Here is a 25,197-nt window from a genome sequence, read left to right as displayed (position 1 = left end):
TGAGTGTGCAATGTAAACGAAAACTCACCGACGTTCAACGCACGTACGTACGCAGCCCGGAACGTAGAAATCAAAACAATTTTGATTTTTTCCGTAAGAACGTGTCAGCTGATCGCTCTCTCAAAAGACAGAGTTGCCTATTAAATATTTTGTGTGCTTTGTTTGGACCAATTGCAGTTATTATACAAAAACGCCTAATGATTGTTTAAAATTTTGTTGAAATATCCTAAAATTATTATAGAAAATTGGAGGTTACAAATAAATGAACTAGGCATTCTTATTCAGTATTTGTTTCTGCCATTTGCACCATGAAAAATTGTAATTCCAAAAGTTGATGTTTGCATAAGCATGCATGCAAACTGGTCAATGGCAACAGTGCTTTACTGTAAACAATACACACACAAATATGTTATGTACATGTACACAGACGCACACATTGATTTCTACGGGCTTGAGGGTTCGGTCAAACGTGTTTCGTACGACAAACGTCCGTACGTACGGCACACGTCGGTGGGTAACTGCCGCTTTAGTTTCATTCACAATGGACAAAGTATGTCAAAGTATTTATCTGGCGGCAGGATATCACTCAAGGCGAATAGATTCGCCTTGATATCACTTGTTTGTGTATCCATTGTCCTCGGTTCCCAGTTATATTGAAAAATGGAAAGTATTTTGCTGTCAAATATAGCAGCAATTATAGTAAAAGATGTGCTAATAGATGATGACAAATCGAAAGACAATCCAAAAAAATATCCGATTGATGATTTTCCTCTGCTATCCAGCGATTCTGAGGATGAAGCATTTCAATTCTTTTTGAACCAAAGACGTCGGAAGACGGAAGGATTCAAAAACTTTCCTGAAGTGAAAAATCATATATATGGAGATGTGGGTAATTCGATTTCAAGTCTGCAAGACGCCACCAAGCGCCAGAACCCAGTCGAAATAAATCTGATCAACAAATTTGACACCAATATATTTGAAGGATATTTGCATATGCGCAAAATAACATTTTTGGTATGCATAAGTAAATTTCGAATATATTAATTGAATTCATTTGTATACGATGTTTCACAGCGTATTTTCAAACGTCTACGCCATTATTTGCCCGATGAACATGCTCCTTCAACGGCTACACCGCAGTCCATGTTCTCGCTCGCACTATGGAAACTGTCTACCGACGAACATTTCCAAGATATTGGACGCAAATTTAATATCACCAAAGAAATTTGTCAAAAAATGATACGCTTCTTTTGGCGTCGTATATCCACACAATATGAATCCTTAATACAATGGCCAAGTACACCAGAAAAACAAGCGTATACACTGCAAAGCTTCCAAGCTCATCAACAATTAAAAAAATTTCATCTACTATTTGGTGTTTTAGCAACAAAACAATTGGCTGTTTTCCTGGAAAATGAAAATGAAGAGCGACAAGTTATTTTGCAAATAATATGTGATGCGGATCAAAAGGTGATTGATTGCTTTTTGGCTTTGACAAGTGATTATTCTTTTGATGCATCACCCATCGGTAAAACATTATCGTTAAACGTGCAAACATTGCCCGTGGGGAGCTATCTTATTGGCGATGAAACCTTTCCACTCAAACCCTACTTAATGCGGCCGATAGGAGCACCAAGCGATGGGAGAGCCCAAGCATTCAATGATGCATTACAATCGGCAGTTATTTTTGCTCAGCAGGTATTGGATACAATGGCAAAACGTTTTAATGCTTTATATGCAGTGGAGGCACGAAATTTACACGAAGTTCGAAAAATTGTGGATACTATATGCGTGGTACATAATTTATGTGTTGAAATGGAAGATGATTACTTGGAAAGAAAAATGCAGGATAAGCAATTTAGTTGGGCCAAAATGAAAGATAATGCAACTAACAAACAAGTAGGGGATGAGACAGATAAAGAAGGTAGATCAAAAAGAGATGCACTAATAGCTGCTATAATTCCTTAGCTGAGGATTTACAGTTTTGATGACGTTAAGTGTAGTTTTAAGACACTTTCTAGACGTCAAATAAGAAGGATAACTTGAATTGTACATGAATCAAAAATATGAAATAAAACTAAATATCTCATCAACCCAAAAATAGAATATAAAAATTAATGGACCAAAAATATACATAAATGTTAAAATATTTTGTGGTTGCGTTTTAATAACATTTATTTCATTAGAAGCAGTTCTTAACTAAACTGCAACCACAAAAAACACCGCATGTTTAGGGTATCGAGTTCACGGCTTTACCCTTTACGACACCTGCAGTACCGGATTCAGCAAAGGCGCCAAGCAAGGTATTAATTAATTTATGAAAACATTTCTAACGAATTTCGAATCAAATTTAATTTATTTTGTCACCTAACGAAATATCATTCTACGCATGCATAAAACATTTAGAAACTGTCGCAGAAATTTGTAGGAAAAATTTTAAAGTACTTTTTTTTGTGATGTGGCAGGGAAAATCGGCTTTAATCTCCTCAGAGATACAATATCAAGCCAAGTTATATATGACGTTACGCGAAAAAAGACCTCTAACTCGAAAAAAATCATATTCTTTTTTAAAGAAATATTACAAATGTTGTTAGTTTGTTCTAGAAGTTGTCAAAACTGGAGATCGATATCTTTATTTTTGATTTATGAGCAGTCAATGTGGATAGTAATTGTGCCTTATACCGGCAATCATGCAAACCACTACTATACCTGATCGCCGTGTAAAATTAACGGCATTCCGGTTGAGCGCCTTTTCTCGCGGAGAGTCACATATATTTTTTTTTGTAATTTATACTGCTTAATCCTTTATTTAAAACTAAAATATATTGTTTATGGGGCTCGCGCCGTTGATCAAGATTTTTCATACAACTTTACATATTATACTAACAAATGTGTATGCATACTTTAAGTCACATTAATATTGATTTATATAATGGTAATGAGCAATGCATCGGGTTTTACATATTTTGGCCTAGCATGAATACACAGACCGACTATATTTTTGCAAATTGTTATGAATTGCTTGAATTTGTTACTGTATAGCAAAATATTTTGTCCATTCGGCTTCATAAATAAATTAAAATATAAATAAAAACTACATTGTGGTAAAACGAATAAAATAAGTAACAAACTAATAAGGTACATTAAATAGCAATATTTTTGTATAAGATAAATAATATTTACTTTTTTAACAATATATAAATACATACTCGTATAAACAAATTATTTTAAAAGAGTTTTTCTTCTTTTACAGAACTTTGGAGATTCGAGTCATAAGATTCTTACAGTTGATATAAACTATAATGAAAAGAGAGAGACAGAGAGAAGTACATTTGAGTAATGGTGAATGAGAGATCGTTTTACGAATAATAAATAATATAGATTCAAGCGAAATATTGTTTAAATCCAGGAAATGATGCCGAGCTCAGTAGCATTATAATAGTGGTAGGTAAAAATTGTATGGTGTTACATAAAAAATAGGGGTAACATTTAGTATTAGGAATATGTACACCTTTTCCAGTTTAAGTTCAGAAAATTACAATTCAAGTTCAGAATTTCCAATTTAAATTCAGAAATTTACAATTCAAGTACATAATTTCCAATTTAAATTCAGATATGTACAATTCAAGTTCAGAAATTTAAAATTCAATTTCAGCATTTTCAATTCAAGTTCAGAAAATTACAATTCAAGTTCAGAAATTCCAATTTAAATTCAGAAATTTACAATTCAAATTCAGAAAATTACAATTCAAGTTCTGAAATTCCAATTTAAATTCAGAAATTTCCAATTCAAGTTCAGAAATTTCCAATTTAAATTCAGAAAATTGCAATTCAAGTTCAGAATTTTCAATTTAAGTTCAGAAAATTTGTCGGTTTTTTTTTTTCATGCAATCGAAATAAATGTATGTATGTATCTATGTGTTAAGGAAGCATTGGACATCTTAACTCGTTTAAATCAATTTTGCGAGATAGCGAAGATAAAAACTCTCGCTCATAAGAAGCAATTGCAATGCCATCCAGCTATATTCTTACCGTCACAACCCTTGATCTGCACTGAGTATGACAGCACTGATGACGAAGATATGACCACTTAAACAGTCAACGGAGCGTCCACACTCCCGGAAGTAACATATAGGTACTGTCTGCATAGATCTTGGCGCCATATGTCAAAATATCTCAACTTATCCGCCATCATCATCATTAATCATGAATTGGAACTTAATTGCGATTTTGGCAGTTTCGTAACAAATCATGCCAGCTTTCCCTGTTTCGCGGTAACTGACGGCGATTGGGAGCACCATGAGAGGTCAAGTCTTCCTCCACCTTCGCAACTCTCCCTTCCACTGCTTCCAAACTGCTGTTTCGACTGGGCACTTAATAGCGATTTTGGCAGTTTCGTAACAAATCATGCCAGCTTTCCTCGTTTCACGGTAACTGACGGCGATTGGGAGCACCATGAGAGGTCAAGTCTTCCTCCACCTTCGCAACTCTGTCCCTTTAACTGCTTCCAAACTGCTGTTTCGACTGAAGTACTTTCTTAGCCGTAGCGTCATCATGCACTTGTTGGAAAGAATTATCTTCCATTTGATTTCAAGGTTCGGGATGTTCACACCTCGAAGAAAACTTGGGGTACACTATACCCAAGCCACAATTTTGGCAATGTGGTCAACGCCGCAAGTAACATATAAGTATAAAATAAATTAATTAAAATAACTTTTGAAAATTAACACCCTACTTATAAATTTCTGAATTCGAACTTTAATTTTCTGAACTTGAATTGCAATTTTCTGAACTTGAATTGTAATTTTCTGAATTTACAATGAAAATTCTGAACTTGAATTGTAATTTTCTGAACTTGAATTGTAGTTTTCTGAACTTGAATTGGAAAATCTGAACTTGAATTACAATTTTCTGAACTTGAATTGTAAATTTCTGAACTTAAACTGGAAAAGGTGTACAAGTTTCGAAATTATTATTGTTTTTTTTTTTTTCAATTATTCGTTTTAATATTTTTACCCATTTTACTTCATTCTGAACGATAAAAAAAATATATTCCGCATAAATAGCCACTTAATATGTATATCCTAAACAAAAGTATGGAATGTTTTCGAGATTGTATAATGGACTTTTCCCTTCCGGAAGTAGTCGCTGAGCTCTGCTACAGATTTATGTACTCATTTCATAAATTATTCCCCGCTTATTGACAGAAGAATCATCTCAAAAAGAATTTATCTTAACTTTCACCAATTTGCAGATTATAGGTAAGACAACTAAAGAACTATAATGTAACAAACATTCAAGAAAAGAATACAAAACAAATGCATTCGTGATGTTTGTGCTATTTGAAGACTCTTGAAAGATTCATGTCTGATGCTGTTGTTCTTGTAATTGCAACTATGTGCTACTTGTACTTAAATTGAGATTAATATTGCTAGCATTGCCTATTAATTGCAATAATTTTTGTTTAGTGCGTTTATCACTAACACACACACATTGTATAAGGTTTGTAAGTTGCTTTGAAGAATACTGTTCCAGATTACGTTGCATATCAATCCATTCTTCAAATTGCTCATTTGAATAATAATATGCTTTGATAAAACCATCAACATATGCGCGATGTTCAGGAAATTTTTGGTTTGAAATTAATTCGAGTATAGACATGAAATTTGTGAAATCTAGTTGCATTAGAGCGCGACCACCGGCAGAGCATTTTTTTACGTTCGAGAAACTGTAAAAAAACAACGAAAATTTCTTAATAAATATATACAATGAGCAAGAATTTTTCGAGATCCTACCCTTCTACCAACAAATGTGTCGCCACATGAACCATAGAACTCCATACGTATTCGGCAGGCACATTTATTTCCTTTGCTATATCTTCCAAACGCATTGCAAAACTTTGTATATTCTGTATGAAATAAGAAAAAAGTATTTTAACATCATTTTGTGGCATTACTAATTTATATCATTGTGGAACAATTGAATCGTTTTTTTATTAAAAAGGCTGTTGTTACATTAACAGTACTTCGCCCTATTCAATGGGTGCGACCAGCCACAAAGCGTCATCAAAGTTGTTGTTGTAGCGATAAGGTTGCTCCCCGAAGGCTTTGGGGAGTGTTATCGATGTGATGGTCCTTTGCCGGATACAGATCCGGTACGCTCCGGTACCACAGCACCATTAAGGTGCTGGCCCGACCATCTCGGGAACGATTTATGTGGCCACATTAAACCTTCAGGCCATCCCCTCCCTCCCCAACCCCAAGTTCCATAAGAAGCTTAGGGTCGCCAGAGCCTCGTCTGTTAGTGAAACAGGATTCGCCGCGGATAGGTGAGGTTGACAATTGGGTTTGGAGAAGCTATATGTTGTGCTGGCAACCTGCAGGGTTGCGCTACACAGCCCCTTGAATCTGGTATTTTAGTCGCCTCTTACGACAGGCATACCTACCGCGGGTATATTCTGACCCCCCCTAACCCGCTGGAGGACGTCATCAAAGTCCTTCAACGGGAGTCCACGGAAACGTTGGGGAACCTTATCGTCCGATATGTTGTTGTTGTAGCAGCGCTTCGCCCCAAACAATAGGTGCGACCGATCACAAATTGTCATCAATATCCTCTAACAGGAGTCCAAGGAAACTTGCTGTTTCAACAGGGGTGGACCATAATGAAGAGATCGTCGCTGGGTTTATGTGGGGACACATTGCAAGCAGGGCATACATTTTGTATGTCGGGGTTGATTCTGGATAGACAAGAGTTGAGCTAGAGTGACTTGCGTTTCCCTAGGGAGTGTGCTTTCCTCTTCCGCAAGTTTTGGGTATTGTTCTTTGAGTACAGGATTCACCGGGCAATTCCTGGCATAGAGGTGGACGCCTGTTTGTTGAGTTCACTGAGGACCTGCTTGTCAGATGTCTCTTGGGCTTAAAGTCGTACAGGCTTAACGTGGATATGTGAAGTTCAGTAACAAATAGGCATGTATTGATACCAAAATGTTATTTTCGGTCAAAGGTGGACATGTGAGTTTTTACAAATAAACGATTTATATTCGGGGTCATTGTCTGTGGGCGGCATTATTTCAAAGTATGATGAAAGGCCTAGTCGAGTATAGTAAAACTTGAAGGTTTTTGTATTCTTAGGTAAATTTTTTGGCTATATCTTTTTTGATTATGCTATTTTTGCTTGATCTTAACTTGAAAGACCCCAAAAATCATATCGGTGTGAAATATTGCAGGTTTTATTAAAGAAAGATGTAAAATATATTTTCCATTGGGCGATTCACAAGTGTCATATTCATGTAAAATTTTAATTTGGATAAGTGGTAGAAATGAAAATGATTTAAGAAATAAATTACAAAGCGACTTAAATGCCCTTTATATTTGGTTATGCGCTAACAAACTTAAACTTAATATCGAAAAAACTAAATACATGTTAATAACTAGAAAGAATGTTTCCGATATTGGTAATCTCAAAATAAATAATTCAGAAATTGAAAACGTAGATTCTATTAAATACCTTGGTATCGTAATAGATTGTAAATTAAAATTCAACGCCCATGTCGCTTATATAACAAATAAAATAGCAACTAAAATATGGTTTATGCAAAGAACCTGCAAAAACCTAAGTACTTACTATAAAACTAAAGTATATCGATCCGTTGTTGAACCTTACTTTTTATATTGCTCTACAATTTTATTTGTTATGAAAGATTCGCAAATCGATAAATTGCAAAAAATGCAGAATAAAGCTATGCGATTCATCTTAAACAAACGTTATGATACCCCAATAAAAGATATGATACTTAGTTTACGCTCATCCAGTGAAGCAAAAATTATGATGTCCATGGAAGAAATAGGAGACAAAGAAATGATTTCAAATTACCTAATTATAAAACAGAATCTGAACAGAATAGTCTTTTTTAAAAAGGGTTAAAATGCTTCAATGAACTACCTGAATACATAAAAAATAGTGATAATAACTTGTTTAAAAAAAGGTTATACACTTACGTCAAATCTATGAGGATAAAATAAATACTAAGATCTGAGCTGGTTTGTGATACGTATTCCTAATTTATATATCTAATTCTAAAATTACAAATTTCCTCGTTTATATATATATATATATACATATATCTATTTAAACTGATGTACCTATTGTTAAACTACTGTACCTATTGTTAATTAATGCAATAATTATTTTTTTTTTCAATTGTATAAGCTAGGCTCTTCGAGTCGTAATAAATAAATGAAAAATGAAAAAAAGTTTTTCTTCTTTTTCTAGCTTACGAAAGACGTTTTTCAGAATTTTTTCATCCAATTCAAAAAAAGTTATGAATTTAAAAAAAACGCCGTTTTTGTTTTCAAAATGCTATAACTTTTTCAAAAATTGACCGTTTGGGATCTTTTTTTTTTTTTAATTTGTCTTTAAATGTACTTTTCGGAAAAAATACAAAAAAATTTTTAGTTTTTTTTAAATTTTCCAGTTTTTCGAGATTTTTCGAATTTCGCCATTTTTTTTTTTCTCATAAAAAACTTCAATCAATTCTGCAATCATCCCCACTAATCCCGGAGTGGGCCGATTTTTTTTATATTTTTTTTTATTTAATTGAAAAAAATTTCAAAAATAAAATTTTTTTTATCAATCAAAATTTTTTTATCAAAAAATGTAAGAAAATGATTTTTAAGTATTCTTTTCTTTATATATTATGGTAATCTACGATTAAAATAACCAGGATTAATGACTGACACAGTAAACATGCAAGTTTTCTAAAAATAATGTAACAAATTACCATAATATATAAAGAAAAGAATACTTAAAAATTATTTTCTTACATTTTTTTGTTATATAAATAAAATTGATAAAAAATTTAATTTTTGAAAATTTTTTTTTCAATTAAATAAAAAAAAAATATAAAAAAAATCGGCCCACTCCGGGATTAGTGGGGATGATTGCAGAATTGATTGAAGTTTTTTATGAGAAAAAAAAATGGCGAAATTCGAAAAATCTCGAAAAACTGAAAAATTAAAAAAAAAACTTTAAAAATTTGTTTGTATTTTTTCCGAAAAGTACATTTAAAAACAAATTTAAAAAAAAAAGATCCCAAACGGTCAATTTTTGAAAAAGTTATAGCATTTTGAAAAAAAAAAACGGTGTTTTTTTAAAAATTCATAACTTTTTATGAGTTGGATGAAAAAATTTGAAAAAATTCTGAAAAACGTCTTTCGTAAGCTAGAAAAAGAAGAAAAACTTTCAGCCAATTCTAAAGGGGTGGGGTTCAAAATTGATCGAAATGGGATAGAATACCCCATATACATACATACTTAGAATCGTTCCCCCTCCTAAAATAGTGTTGCTCTGTGAAATTAATTCATCTCAAACTACTCACTCTATTCATCAAGTCAATGTAATTATTATGTTGAAAGCTAACATGATTTACATCCCATTTGACTTTACTTATCATAGCAAGTATGGTTTGCAAATCGATTACGCGTGAAGTAACACAGGTATAAACTGGACGTGCAATATCTGCTATAAATTCAATATAACTAAAATAATCTGTTAGCATAGGACGCTCTTGCGGCGGTAACAAATGTATAAGGTAATTGTGTAGTGTTTGGAATTGTTGCGTCATACAGTGACCACTTTCGACAGCGACTATACGTTGTGATAGTCCATACAGCGTATCGGGATTCGCAAGCTCGTTATTGATCTATAATAAAATTTACAAAACGTAATTTTATATTGATACAAATGTTATTTTAGTATAATAATAATAATTCGTACAAGTGATGAAAAGTTTAGAGGCCACATTTTTATATTTGATACAATTTTCTGTTGTACGGTTTGAAGTTTTTGTTCTAGACGTGCGTTGTAGAACTTTTCCATTGTTATTGGCTACAATTGCAAAATGTATGATGTTAGTTTTAATTTAGTAGTACATAAGTTTTACAACAACAATAACAAACTTACAGCATCTTTACCAAAAATTTCATGTACGGCATAACCATAAAAATCCATTAATTCGAGCATACTTGCAACAATTTTCGGTGAAATACAATGCAACAATTTGCACATTTGCAAGTAACGTCCGATACAACGAAATACATTGAGGGTAGTGTTGTTAACAATAACTTGGCTGTGCAAAGAAAACAATTTGCGATTTATTAGAGGCCGTTACAAATATGACTCTTATTAGCAAAGTAAAAAAAAAATTTTAAACATTTTGTTTCAAAAGTAATGTGGTAACTTCCATTAAAAGTGGCGGATTAACAAGCTTAAAAATGCATATACAAACTTACCCTTGAAGACCGTCATCATCGTATTTGATTTGCATACTTTTATGTTCGTCATCACTTTCTTCGGAGAAATAGCAGGAAGCCTCATCTACAATACCAGAGAGTATGTCTTCTTCAAGCATCGCCACATCCAAACCACCATCGAAGGGTGAACTTTTTTCGGAGAAACGCAAGAAGTAACCATAGGAACCGTATATGGAGCTACCACCATCTTGTGAATGCACCGATACTAACTCATCACAATTGTTATTGCTTGTGGGTGAATTATTTGCTGCAGCTGCTGATAATGTTGATGCTGAGACGAGTACCGGGGCAACAGGTGGCGATTTATGTCGTCTTAACGTAATACGTACAGAACGAAATTCCTAACAGAAAATAAAGTATAAGATCACATGTTAGAAGGAGTAAACTTGCTTGAGTGAAATATTTTTCCTTAATATAATTTTTTTTTTTTTTTTAAATCCTACCGGCAGTTGAAGTATATTCACAAACGAGTCAACCATTGTCCACGACTCATTGTCAAGAAAGAGGCAAATCTCTTCCAGACATGCAATGTGATACCGTTGGAAGAACTCTTGACTTTGCATTTGCATTGTTTCAATTAGTTTTTCTGATTGCTCCCCGCAAAATTCCATACCAACTTTCTTTAAACGCTGCACTACGGATAAAACTTGAATAAATTGATCGTATTGCAGTGTTTTGAGCTTGGTGCTTTGCAAGAAAATGCAAATTTTCGTAAGAATATCATTCCAAATGCGCGATTGACCTTTCTTCAATTTTTCTTGTATATAAATATCAGGTGATTCTTCCATGTCGAGTGGATAGAGCTTATAGTTTTGATGCCAGACAACTATTTGGTAATAGGATGCCAATATAGTCCAAAATGTTTTACATAAACTAATCAAGCATGAAATATATTTATCCGCAGTCACGTGTTCACAGAACTGTTCATAAAGTAACTTCATATTTTCTTCAATATTCGGATCATTGTAAGCGCGCAATACCGAGTTTACCGAGGAGTGTATGGCGGAAATGAAGTTGATATGCAGCTAAAAGATATGCAGAATAAAAAATTAATTAGTTAGGTGTAGATTTCTTTATAAAAATGAAATGGTGCGACCTGCGGATGTACGAAGTCATTTTTCTATGTGCACCGTGCACTTTTTACATTGGAATTATTAAATTCAATTTGGTCTTTACGACGCTAGTCAAAAGATTACGAAAAAATATTAAGACTTGAAGATTGTATCATACCTGATCCATAGCAATAAGTGATTTATTTAACAATTTGTAAGCTTCCTGTAATTTTACATATTTTCGCATATCGAAATTGAGAATCATCTGTAAAAATTTAAGTTCAAAATCAAATTACTTTTTAAAAAGTACAAATTTAACATCACCTCATTAAGCACAGTGTCCAACTGAAACTCGGTTAACAAAAGTGTTTCCTGTAATTTCTGATTTAATGATTGTACGCAATTATATTGCATATATTCAGCAGCAGAATCTTTGCATTTAAGTAGTAAGCCAATAGCTCCTGAGTAGTTGTAATCCGACAGAAATTTTTGCACTTCAACATCAGTGTATTTCTGCAATGGCGTACGACAAAATGTACATGCTTACAAGAACATAAGCGCGTCACAAAAAAAGAATTTATTGAAGAAATTGCTTACCAACTTTTTAATAGCATGCAATGTATCCAGAAGGTTTTTGAGTATTTCACGTTTTCGATAAGACGCTAATATCTCTAAGTTTGTTGTGGTTAAATTAACTTTGGCATAACTTAAATAGGATCGCGCTTTTCGGCATGTCCATAAAGATTCCTCCAATTCTTTTTGTATGTCATTAATGGCCATGAACTCTTCGTTGCATGCACTTCTTTGTTCTAATATGTTTTGTAGCACTTTTTTCGATAGTAATTTATGTTGTGTGCGTAATTGTGCAATTGTATCATCTATTAGTTGTAAATTTACTCCATAATTAAGTACTTTCTACAAAAAAGTAAAAGAAGCAAAAGACACATTAATTAAAAAAAAGGTAACGTTTTACAAGACGGTACACCACCTAATTTTTATCAAAAATTATCAAAGGTGGTATCAAAAGACGCGTATCGACCTCCGTTTTAAGAATCCGAGCGCATCAAACATTTTATTTCTGTCGAAAGTTATTCGCAAAAAACCGTAAAATGACCCCGAAAGGGTCCGAAATATGGGGACCGATCCAAAGTTTTTTTGCATAGAACACCTTTCTGCGTTGGCGGCGGTTAGGTGTTGCACCGTCTTGTAAAACGTTACCAAAAAAAAACAGTAAATAGCAATAAACTAGTTTTGCTTTATCCCACCAAACGCAAGACAACCCATTTGTATACATTCAGACCAATTCTAAATATTCTCGCGGATTTTTTTATTCCCCCGGAAAAATTCCTCCAATCCTTTTCGCCTAGGGAGAAGAAAAATTGGGGAATAGGAATTTCGAATTTTCGAAGTCAGCTGTTTTGTCATTTGAAATTTCATTGCGCATTTCTTATTTTGTTTAAATAATTGAAAAGTTTAATTATTGTTGCGAATTTGTTTGAAATTAAGAAATAAGGTATAAACAATGCACATTATTGCATTTCATGTGGTATTCACTGAAGACGGCGGGATAACACAAATCCGCCGGAGTTGCCTGCTTTTATTCTGCAAAGTAATTTTCTGGCGGCCACGTCGAGTTGAGTTCGCCTTTCGCCATATGCCAAAATCTACTTAAGCCTTCCTAAAAAATCCTTGCGCAATTTCTAGATGGCTGCATCAAATATACAAAGAGCTCTTCCGTTGATTATGATATACTTTTCGACTTAAAATAAAGAATAGTGGTTGTTGTTGTTGTATTAACAGTGAGAAAATTGTGGTAGAATGTAAATACATATCTTAGCACAAATTTGTACAAATAAGTGTTCTTTCTTAAAAGAACGAATTTCCTTTTTTATTTTTATTTATTTATTTTGATGCATTCCCTTTAATTTAACTAGTGAAAAAACTCCTATGAAATGGCAAAGAAATCTCCCTCTCCCTCACATTCATAATCAGACCAATTCTAAATATTCTCGCGGAATTTTGTTCTCGCGGACTTTTTTATTCCCGCGGAAAAATTCCTTCAATTCTGTTCTCCTAGTGAGAACAATAATTGGGGAATAGGAATTTCGAATTTTCGAAGTCAGCTGTTTTGTCAATTGAAATTTCGTTGCACATTTCTTATTTTGTTTAAAAAATTGAAAAGTTTAATTATTGTTGCAAATTTGTTGGAAATTAAGAAATAAAATATAAACATTGCACAGTATTTACTGCATTTCATGTGGTATTCACTGAAATTAGTAATGAATTGGTCCCACAGCAACATCAACAGCGGAACATAAGAAGAAGACGGCCGCATAACACAAATCTGCCGGAGTTGCCTGCTTTCATTCAGCAAAGCAATTTTCTGGCGGCCAAGTTGAGTTGAATTCGTCCTTCATCATATGCCAAAATCTATTTAAGCCTTATTAAAAAATCCTTGCGCAATTTCTGGATGGCTGCATCAAATTTGTATACCAAGAGCTCTACCGTTGCTTATGATATACTTTTCAACTTAAAATAAAGAATATTGTGGTTGTATTAGAAGTGAGTATATTGTGGTAGAATATAAATACATCTTTTAGCACAAATTTGTACAAATAAGTGTTCTTTCTTAACATAACCAATTTCCTTTAACTATTTTGATGCATTCCCTTTAATTTAACAAGTGAAAAAACTCCTATGAAATGGCAGAGAAATCTCCCTCTCCTTCACATTCATAATACCTACTTTTCTCCCATAACCGGTTTCCGCTTTTTCGAACATTGTTCAGAATAGGAGGAAAGGGAGAAGTGAAAAAACTCACAAGGAATTTTTATTTAGAATACGAGGAATGGGAGAAGGGAGAAAACTCGCACGGAATTTTCGTTTAGAATTGGGCTGAATACCTACTTTTCTCCCATAACCGGTTTCCGCTTTTTCGAACATTGTTCAGAATAGGAGGAAAGGGAGAAGTGAAAAAACTCACAAGGAATTTTTATTTAGAATACGAGGAATGGGAGAAGGGAGAAAACTCGCACGGAATTTTCGTTTAGAATTGGGCTGAATACCTACTTTTCTCCCATAACTGGTTTCCTCTTTTTCGAACATTGTTCAGAATAGGAGGAAAGGGAGAAGTGAAAAAACTTACAAGGAATTTTTATTTAGAATACGAGGAGTGGGAGAAGGGAAAAAACTCGCACGGAATTTTCGTTTAGAATTGGGCTGATTGTGTATGCGAATGTGTGTAAATTCTTTATCGGCTACGTCATTATCACACATCATTCGGATGCGAAATGTTTGTCTTGAATCTGTTTTTAAAAGTTTACGTGCTGATAAATTTACTAACCCGTAGCTCATATTGACCATGTACATCACACTCCCCTCCTCTTTCGGGTTTGAAATAGATTTCCTCTATGCTCTCCAGTATTTCCTGATCTGGCTTTTGTGAGTAGGAAGCAGCGTCACCAACACAAGAACTGTCATTTTCACCTTCGCCTGTAACAGGTATTCTACAAGCATCAGTTCCTGTTTTCAATTTACTTACAGACGCATCTGTGGGCTCCGCTGTAACACTTTGAATAAAATAATCGGAAAATCCCATTGCTGGAATTTTCATTTGCCTATTGGTCTGCAGTTAGAAAGCTCCGTATTATAATTAACAAAAGAGCAATTTTACTTAATTTTAATTACCTGTTTCTGCAGCAGATCCATAAATTTTGTTTTAAATTCATCCATTTTCGCTTTTGGCACTGATGACATGAAACGAAACATTTATCAATGATGAATGGATTTGCAACTCTTTGTTTCGAGAGAGCGCTGTCAAAATGCACATTTTTTATAACATTTATCAATGATGCCACTCCAAACAAAAATGAAAAGATCTGAAAATGGGGATTTTTTTTGACATACATTTCGGCGATTATAGTTTCAATCATTCAATAAAATGATAGTCGTAAAATATTTATTTCCTTAAAGTCATTTTACAACAATACGACTAGTTAGAGGTAAATATAAACAAATCTAACGCATTTAACTCGCAGTAAAAACCATATATTCTTTTGAAATTTCAGTAAATCGGACGTATGATATAATAGTTAACATTTTTTAATGGATAGGGCTTATCCTACATGTCTGGCGTTTCAGGTTCTGTGATCAAAATGGATTGGTTGCATCGGGAGTTCATATTTACAAAACCTATTTTTAGTGATAGCTTTTGAATGGGAAATAATATTTACCCTCCGCCTTCGAACTAATAATACTTACACTAAAACAAGTATTTTTATCCTTTTTCCCATAATTTTTGAACGCTATTCTACAGTTGTAGGTCAAACTAAAGTTTACCAAAATTTTAGGCACGTTTTTCGTTTTGGCTGGCATTTTTTTTGTTCTGGCACCATAGATGAATGGCCCTACAAGACGGAGGTAACCAGTTCACCCACACATTCAAAGCTTTTTTCGCTCTCCACTAACCCATCGACGTTTCATGCTGTCATCGAAATGACAGTTCATTAATTATTCCGGAAAACATTGAAACGCAAAAAAATATAAATTGTTTACAACGAAAAATATCTTGTGCTTTTAGTTGTGACATGTGACGGAAATTAAAAATTTTGTTGCAGACATGGCGGAACGATACAAGGTGGCAGCATGGTGACATACCTACAAACATAAATAAAAGTTCCTTGTGCTTTGTTTTTGTAAATTCGATGAACAAATCGTACTGCACCGGAAGTTGATGTATCAAATCAAATAAAAAAAGTTCATAATCAGCTGTCCCATGCTGCCACCTTGTATCGTTCCGCCATGGTTGCAGAGAACACCTTTTTGCGTTGGCGACCTTCGCCCAAAATAACATTAAGTTAATTTGAGTTGTGACATGTGACGGAAATTAAGAATATTGCTGCAGAGACCATCTTGGTAATAGTCTAGTTGAGGGGTCGACTGCTAATACGCTACCAAAAATATCGAGTGAGGTGTCAAAAGACGCGTATTAATCTCGAGAACAATAATCCGAAGGCGGAAAAGAAAAATTTTATCTCTGTCCGGAGATATTTGCAGTTGAAGTTGGCGATTTCCATGTGGTTGTTGTTGTGTTAGTACCCACAAAAAAATTTGTGCATCACCGTGGCGGTAGCCACGGTTATACCACACACCCGGACTTGGCATGGCGTAGCCCAGGGTTATTTTTTATAATCGCGGCCGAAGGCCGCCAACGCAGAAAGGTGTTCTGCGCAAAAATTCTATGGATCCGACCCCCGGTTTCGGAGGTACCCGCGGGTCTTTTTTCGGTTTTTTGTTAATATCTTTTGAACGCGTTAAAATTTTTATTTTCCGCCTTCGGATTAATAATACTGATATCAAGACGCGTCGTTTGACACCTCTCTCGATATTTTTGGTAGTGTATTAGCAGTCGACCCCTCAACTAGACTATTACCTTTAAAAATATCAAATAATAATAAAAACGGTGTTCGAGACGCGCCTTTTGATTCCACGTTCTATTAAGTTGTATAGAATCGACGGGATGGCCTACAAGGTTTTATGTCAACTAAATCGCTCCCGATATGGTCGGGCTAGTACCTTAATGGTTCCCGGAACGTACCCGATCTGCATCCGGCAAAGGACCAACAAAGTCGATAACGGGGAGTGTACTTATCGCTACAACAACAACAACATTATTTACTTTCTGATTTTCATTCATACGTATGTGCATTTTTAAATAATAAAAAAAATGTTATATTATTCTAATAGATAGCATCTCCGCCGGGTTGCGATTCAGCTCAGAATATGCCAAAATCAGAGGAAATCTACAAAAACAAGGTACTTTACAAGCAACATGCTTTGGAATACGGTACCAAACTGGTTGGATGTATTTCCCTAAAAAAGGGTGGAACTACGCATCTTGGTTTGCCAGTATTTGCTTCGGTAATTTATATTGATTTGTAGTGATTAAAAATTGCAATAGTAGATAATGTAATGTGAATTAAAATTGAATAGGTAGCCGGAGCAAAAAAGGCAACTGATCGGCATGCAACTGTTATTTATGTGGTGCCACCGGGAGCTGCTGCTGCTATCCTAGAAGCATTAGAAGCAGAAATGTCTTTGATTTTTTGTATCACCAAAGTTGTGCCATAACATGATAGGGTTCGCGTTAAGCACGCTCTCTTAAGGCAAAAAAATCGCGTCTAGTCAGGCCCGATTGTCCAGGAATCATCGCACCAGAAAGGGTAAGTAAATTGGCTCCCATATTAAATATATAAGCAACATGTATGAATTTTTTAGTGATAATTTGTCATGCTTTTGTTGATAATCAACTGAAGAATGCAAATACGACAGAGTTCGAAGTTCATGTGAAAACCAATTAATTTTTTTAATTAGCATTTGGAGCGAAAAATACATATGTATGTATGCATAGAACTGCATAGAAGGGGAGGAAAAATTAATTATTATCAGTAGATTTGCAAGATTTTTGTCATTTTCCCTGCATCGCAGTTGCCATTACATTGCGTTAAGAGAGGACATCAACACCTTACTACCCACAGCCAGTTAAAATTATTGTAAATTTTGCTCTTTTCATCACTGTTTCAAAACGTGGAAAGTTATATATCGAGCATTCCATGGAGAATGGTGCATTTTAGCAGACTTTCGCATTGCCGGCATTATTAAGATTCAATCCCTAGAAGGTTTAATGTAGTCATATCAATAGTTCCCGCGATGGTGGGGCTAGTACCACAATGGTGCTTGTTACCGGAACGTAGATAGATAGATCATTTATTGAGGATTGCACAGTGACTTGCACAACTCCTTCACACTTCATCCTAGCCGACTTCCTTGATGAACCCCAGCAGTGTTCTTTGCTTGAGGGATTAAATGTGGGAATGCTCTGGCCATGGTGAGCCCATAAACTTAGCCCTACGTCTTGAAATTGCGCCGCAATCTAGAAGGATATGGGCCACCATTGTGATCCATCACAAAATCGGTATGTGTTGTTCGATACTATACCCAGCTTTTGCATGTGACTGTTCAGTCTACAGTGTCTTGTAAGAATAGCCGTTGGGGTTCTTAGGTTATCTTTTTGAGAGGCCTATTAATGCCCTATATCGAGTTGTGCTGTAACCCCCTAACAGTAACTTAGATTGACTCAGGCCTGGCATATTGCGCCAGTGTTCTCTCTTTTCCCTCCCTTCTGCTAATAAATGCCCCTGTGGGCCAACTGGCAGGAACGGCTCGGGATCGATGGATCATGCAGGTGCTGTAGTAGCAGTGCTTCGCCCCATCCAATAGGTGCGACCGATCACAAATTGTCATCAATGTCCTCTAACGGGAGTCCAAAGAAACTTTATGTTTCAACAGGGGAGGGCCATAATGAGAGGAGTGTTAGAGGCGTTGGTTGCACAATACAGTTAAAGAGATGGTTGGTGACATGTGGGGACACATTACAAGCAGGACAATGTTTTGTATGTCGGGGTTGATTCTGGATAGGTAAGAGTTTAACCTGTTACGTTATCCAGCTCGAAGTTGATCTAGAGTGACTACTCTCGTTTCCCTAGGGAGAGTGCGTTCCTCCTCTGCTAGTTTTGTTCTTTGAGTACAGGAATCACCGGCATAGAGGTCCGACGCCTGTTTGTGGAGTTCACTGAAGACATGCTTGTGTTTTTTAGCTTCATACGGCTGTGTTCTCAGGTGCCGTATTTCCTCATAATGTAATGAGGCCGTGAACAACAAGAGCCACAAAAGATTTATAAAAGTTACGAGGACGCTGGATTTTGGAATCTAGCCCAGAGCAACCTGTCCGATGCAACCATCCCTTGCACGTGAAACACTGACAAGAGTATTTATTTTTTTAATTTAATTTATTTATTATTACGGCTGTTTAGGCCCAAAACTTAAACTACTAAGTACAGTTCATTGTTATAATCACTTATTTCTATTGAATATGCTGTTGGAATGCCATGTGATTCCGATCAGCATATTTACTAGCGTGACAGAGGGACGAGTCTGGGAGCCACTCATTAAAGGAAGGTTGGAAAGGACGCGTTTCCAATCCTCCAGTGCTCCCAGCTTGGAACTTATATTTTTCAATTATATGTGTATTTTAAGCTTTCGGAATGTATTAGTCTCCGATCAATGCAGCTAAACATGTCTTTGGATGTTGGAAATTGAAAATAACGTGTATCCAATCACCCCTCAACTTTGTTTAGTAAAGACGCTGTCGGAATGCATGAAGATTCCGATTAGCACAGCTCAACATATAATGGGAGGTTGAAAAGGACGTGTTTCCAATCCCCCTTGCTCCAACTTTTATTTGGCCTTATTTTCGTTATTTTTGTTACACATTATATAATTTTATTGTTATATTTATGCTATCGGAATGCGAATGATTCCGATCAGCAACAGTAAATACCAGCTGGAAATACCGAATTTCAGCGAAATGTTGTTGGAACTGTCTGGAGTTACAGGTGGCGACCGATTTTCTTTTCCTTAGGGCCGGATGCATTGTATTTTGCTGCTACCATTATTACCATTCCCTTTTCGCGCTCCAGTATCGGTATATCATGTAAAAAAAATAAAAGAAAAAAAAAACTATCTTATTGGAAGGGTTTTACAATGCTCCAATAAACTTTTTTTAAAAGTATTGAAGTTATTACTACTTTTTATGTGATTAGGAAGTTCATTGAAATATTTCAGGCCCTTATATATATGACCGTCCTAAAAAGATTCTTTTCCGGCAAACGCAGCAAACCCATTTCTCAGTACTGGGGTCAGGAGAAGGACCCGGATTGGGGTCGATACCTTCCCGGAAGAGGAGAGTATGGCGCAGACCCGCTGCAAGGATCTGCTGGGGGGTTGATAATTTGTGGGAGAGACGCAACAAATTAAACATGGAGTCCGCCTGCTCATTGCCCTCCACTCCCCTGTGGCCTAGGACCCAGGCCAACAGTACTACGTTGTGTGCTCCTAATTGATTCAGCTTTTCTACGCATTGAAGGACAAGTGCTGACTTTATTTCGAACGCCGCAAGTGCCTTTAGTGGAACCTGACTGCCTGACTGAGTATGGCAATTGTTTCATTGGGGTATCAGCGCTGAAGGTTCAGCTTAGCGCACTAACTTATGGCGAATACTTCCGCTCGAAAATGCTCGGATGTGCTTTTAGAGTTACTGATATTTTGGTTCTGGGTCCGAAAACTCTGGCTCCAATCCCCTCTGGCGTCTTCGAGCCATCTATGTACCTTCCGATCTTGAGCCTAGTAATACATTGCACCCGCCTATACCTATACAGCCGTACCAAGAGACGGAGCAGCCCATTACATATTGGCACAACCGGAGTACTGCTGGACATCCATCCTATATGAAAGCTATGCATTCAAAAGTGTTTGTACCAGTGGCTGGTGCACACCGAACTGGACCAATGTATGCTATATTGAGGCCTGCACAAATACCAAGCTATGTTTATGTAAATAATGTTACTGCTAATGTCAATTTGCACGGTTGAGCACATACAGTACCTACGTTTATACAAGGTGGAACACCACACTACCTACATGGCGATGTAGCCACCGATCAGGTTGTTGTAAGAGATTAATTAAAATATGTTATTCATAAACACTGATTCTTATATTTTTATTATCATTAATCTGTAGACTAGACTCATGACGGGTATTCTTACTGGACACTGCCTTCTGGCGTCACATGCCTTTAAATTAGGCTTGGTCAGTGATAGCAGATGTAGGAAGTGCGAGTTGGAGGAGGAAACGATCGATTTCATTCTGTGCTCGTGCCCTGCGCTTGCCGGGCTAAGACTCCAGCTGACAGATGTCAGATCTAGAAGCAGCAAGTGGCTTAAGTTCTAGGAAGCCGCTAACCCGCTGGAGCCATGAGAAGCGTGAGTGCACTTTGGGTTTCCCAAGACAAGTTCCGTACCTGCTCCGAATAATTTGATAGATAGATAGATTAGATAGGGATCTGTTCTAGGTCCAACTCTTTGGAATGCGGTGTATGGCGGGGTGCTACAAATCGACCTTCCCGAAGGCACGGAAATTGTCGGCTATGCAGATGATATTGTCGTAGTAGCAGTGGCCAAGAAACTTGATCTGCTCCAAGCATTATGTAATGACGCTATGGGAAGAATAACGGAATGGTTGACGAACACGGGGCTGGAGATGGCTAGCAATAAGACAGAAGTGGTTCTGATGAGCTCAAAGCGGACTGTGGATGAGTTGGTCCTAACCATAGGAGATTTTCAAATAAATTCAAAGCCCTCCTTGAAATATCTAGGAGTAATCATTGACTCAAAACTAACTTTTAGGGAGAACTTCAGGGCGGTGGGGGACAAAGTTTCTAGAGTTAGTGGAACCCTAACGCGAATAATGCCCAACATCGGCGGCCCAAGCGAAGCTACCCGTCAGCGATTATCCAACGTAACAAGCTCTATAATATTATATGCAGCACCAGTATGGCACAGATCTAAAATGGTCCACCAAAAAGATATACTAGCAGCCTACCGCATTACTGCTATACGAATAGCATGTGCTGTTCCGACGACGCGATCCATGTTTTATCCAGGAAAATCCCAGTAGATCTACTCTCAGGTGAAATGGCCGATCTGTATGGCATTGGATTCAGCCGACCATCTGAAGATGCTAAGAAAAGCGCAAGGTCACGAACAATAGTTAGGTGGCAAGAACGGCGGGAAGATTCGAGAAAAGAGCGCTGAACCTTCATGCTAGTCCGGAATATAGCGGTATGGTACGAGCGAAAACACGGCAAACTAAATTACCATCTCACACAGATATTGAGCGGGCACGGTGGCTTGAAGGAATATCTACATAAGCGTGGGATAGAGGAGGATCCTTTCTGTCCAAGCTGTCCGTCCGAATTGGAAAGCGCAGAACATGTAATATTTCACTGCCCTCGTTTTCACGGCGAAAGACTGTCTGTAAACAGAGTTTTTGGAGAGGAACCTTCCATTAGGAATTTAGTTCCACGAATTTGCGGACAAATAGATTGTTGCATTGCTGTGAGCAAGATGACCTTTATAGTAATGACGAAATTGATGATGCATGCCGAAAGGGAGCGTAGAGAAATGCGCATACGAAGTAGTGGCGACTAAATCGCCTTTGAAGTTACTTTACCAGGTCCTGATTCTAGTTATCTGAAATTTCTCTTGTGCCTTTGGAAAAGAGCTATGTGTGGAGCCCTATTTATGGAACACTTTTCGGCTTATATTAAAAACTTTTAATATATTCTTACTGATATGAGTTTCTTTTTCATTCTAGGTAATTTGATTTTGACGATGTGAGGATAGAAATATCCCAAATATTCCAGCTGTGGCTGTAAGAACATACATTTGCTCAAATTAGAAGAAAACTGCACGGTTGAGCACATCCAGTATCTACGTTTATACAAGGAGGAACACCACACTACTTTCACGGGGATGTAGCCACCGATCACGTTGTTGTAAGAGCTTATTTTAAATATGTTATTCATAAACACTGATTCTAATATTTTGTTTTGGTTTTTACTTTAGAGTCAACCTGTTATATAAGCGATGTCAGCTATGCCTGTAACTTAAGCGCCTTCAGATATAATAGTTACCGCGGACGCGGTCACAGGAGTAGTTCACTACGTGGGGATTACACTAATCAAGGACTTTCAATATCGGATGGTTTTCCAGCACTATAACACACCAACAATATGTGCAATCACCCGAATAAATTGTACAACAAACGTTAACACCACATCATCAGCCAGCAACAACAACAAACGCACCAAGTTGAAACTTCTAAACAATAAATGACTAGTGAACCACCAACATATCCGCAATATGCGCAAACATCAACACCAACATGTGTCGCCTACTTTGCAAAACGGTGAAGATGGCCAAGGCCATTCTGATTCTAATACTGATAAAGGCGAACCATTGGCAAATTTAAAAACTCAAACAGACCACGAAAAATGTTGATGATGGTATTAATTCCCGTACGGATAGTAAAGAATTTAAACCTAGGAAAAAAGCTAAACTTGATAAAAACTTAACCGAAGATGACAATGTTTCTAATTCTAATACAAAGGAAGATGAACCTTTGATAAATATGAAGCTTAAAACAGAGTTATCAAAAAATGACGATGATGATAATGATGTTGATGCAAAGTCCAATGTTGAAAATGATGAAAATTATGAAACAGAATCTGAAAATAGTATGAGTGTGGATTATAACCTGAAGCAAAACTGTCATATCCGGTACGACCAGAATTAGATGTTAAGAAAAGAGCCTACATAAAAAGGCTCAGTATATTTATGGAAAATTTATCATGAGACAATGCCCAATGTATGTATTTCAATTAAATTCAGCACATTGTTGGAAAAAGCATCTAAACTTTATGCATCGTGTAGAGAAACCAGAACATTTACAATTTAAATATAACGAACGTGGTGCAAAATGTAAATTTTGTGATATTCAAGCAGCTACACCAAGCTTCAACAAATTATTGGACTATGAGATTTCTCATATGCCTAATAGTCATTATTTAAAATGTAAATTATGCGATTGGAAGACGAAAATACATTCAAGTATGAATTTTCATTTACGTGTACAACACGCTGAAACAATTGATGTAACAACGAAAAGTTTAGAATTGAATGTTTGTCCATATTGTAATCACAATGGTATTTACGCAAACACTTAATACATCTTTGAATGTGGTGAATAATTTAGAACAAATACAAGTTTACGTGTACACCACAAGATTTGAACGGAAATATCTTGAGGGTATGGTTACACCTATGTGGCATCTACAAGCTATTTATAATGACTAGTATGGAATGAATACGGATATGGAAGAAAACGGAGGTGACGAAATGAATCACCATGCTTCTTTGGATTCTGGTGATACTCCTGACATGCTTCCTAATTTCCCTACGTCTGATGTTACTATACCTACCAAACTAATATGACTGCAAACTGATGAGCAACACTACCAGCGCAGGAAAAATAAGAACTTCAAAACAAGGTTTCGGAAAGGGCACGACTATGAATAGACGTTAATGTATTTATATAGTTTATAAATATAAAAATTCACATATGTAAAGTTCGCTAGAGTAATAAGGCAATAATTTAAATTGTAAAAAAACATTGTATATATGAATAATTTATAATTAAATATTATCTGAACATAAAGGACGCGTTTCATTCATAGAAAAAGCGACTTGACAGAAGGTAACCGATACGGGTAACCGATAGGCCAGTTACCCGTGTTGTTGTTGTGGCATATGTTTTGGTTAGCGATAACGAAAACATAACTGATGAAGTAAATAACATCGAGCGAGAAGGAATGTCGAAAACACAATAGGTAAGAGCGAGAAAGCGAGTCACACGTACGCTATTTTGAGAGAGCGCATGCGTTACCTTTTTCACGACAGCAATGTAAAAGTCATTAACAGCTGAATTCAGTAAGCCGTCTCTAGTCACTATTAGAGACTATTTGGGGTGAAAATCACTTTTGAGACAACTTGCCATTCTGTAAGCTGTCTCGCGTCTCCAGCCTCATAAACGCAATCACTAATTTGTGAGCTGGGCCGGGGCAGGTCACAAAAGTGAAAATTTCAGAAAAAGTATGAAAATTATTTGCGAAAAACGCTTTAAATATATTTTCTTTATTCCTCAAATTAAAATAAGCATAGAAAAAATTAAAAAAACAAAAAATACTTAAAAAAACATCGAACTCTATGTGGCGCCGCTGAGATTCGAACCTACACACTTTGGAATTTTCTATAAAAATTGTGAACGGCGTCTCAGCAAGCTCAGCCATAATACCACCCAACGTTATGTTGACAAAATGC

At 36.1% G+C, this 25,197-nt stretch overlaps 2 protein-coding genes across 6 annotated transcripts; one reads left to right on the top strand and one right to left on the bottom strand.

Annotated features, from left to right (window-relative positions):
- Positions 1–574: 574 nt before the first annotated feature.
- On the top strand, positions 575–24,535 carry LOC137250836 (uncharacterized). 2 transcript variants are annotated; one of them, XM_067784412.1, is made up of 7 exons: positions 575–1,014; positions 1,075–2,303; positions 3,254–3,444; positions 17,108–17,281; positions 17,358–17,583; positions 22,634–22,814; positions 22,885–24,535. In XM_067784412.1, exons 1-2 carry the CDS (start codon positions 661–663, stop codon positions 1,966–1,968), a joined length of 1,248 nt encoding a protein of 415 aa, XP_067640513.1. In that variant the 5' UTR covers positions 575–660; the 3' UTR covers positions 1,969–2,303; positions 3,254–3,444; positions 17,108–17,281; positions 17,358–17,583; positions 22,634–22,814; positions 22,885–24,535. The 2 variants fall into 2 exon arrangements, with proteins under 2 accessions (XP_067640513.1, XP_067640512.1); XM_067784411.1 differs by having other exon boundaries at positions 17,354–17,583.
- On the bottom strand, positions 2,775–15,175 carry Vps50 (vacuolar protein sorting 50). Of its 4 annotated transcripts, XM_067784408.1 has the most exons (13): positions 15,050–15,175; positions 14,706–14,987; positions 11,960–12,277; positions 11,687–11,875; positions 11,541–11,627; positions 10,754–11,335; positions 10,290–10,651; positions 9,961–10,126; positions 9,775–9,885; positions 9,377–9,700; positions 5,796–5,908; positions 5,493–5,728; positions 2,775–3,297 (listed from the first exon to the last, which is right to left on the bottom strand). In XM_067784408.1, exons 1-13 carry the CDS (start codon positions 15,128–15,130, stop codon positions 3,248–3,250), a joined length of 2,901 nt encoding a protein of 966 aa, XP_067640509.1. In that variant the 5' UTR covers positions 15,131–15,175; the 3' UTR covers positions 2,775–3,247. The 4 variants fall into 4 exon arrangements, with proteins under 4 accessions (XP_067640509.1, XP_067640507.1, XP_067640510.1 ...); XM_067784406.1 differs by having other exon boundaries at positions 2,775–5,728; XM_067784409.1 differs by lacking the exon at positions 14,706–14,987 and having other exon boundaries at positions 2,775–5,728; positions 15,050–15,149.
- Positions 24,536–25,197: the final 662 nt, after the last annotated feature.

The sequence above is a fragment of the Eurosta solidaginis genome, chromosome 4 (assembly GCF_040869045.1).
Source record: "Eurosta solidaginis isolate ZX-2024a chromosome 4, ASM4086904v1, whole genome shotgun sequence".
Taxonomy (NCBI): domain Eukaryota; kingdom Metazoa; phylum Arthropoda; class Insecta; order Diptera; family Tephritidae; genus Eurosta; species Eurosta solidaginis.
This window is presented reverse-complemented; position numbering and strand designations above follow the sequence as displayed.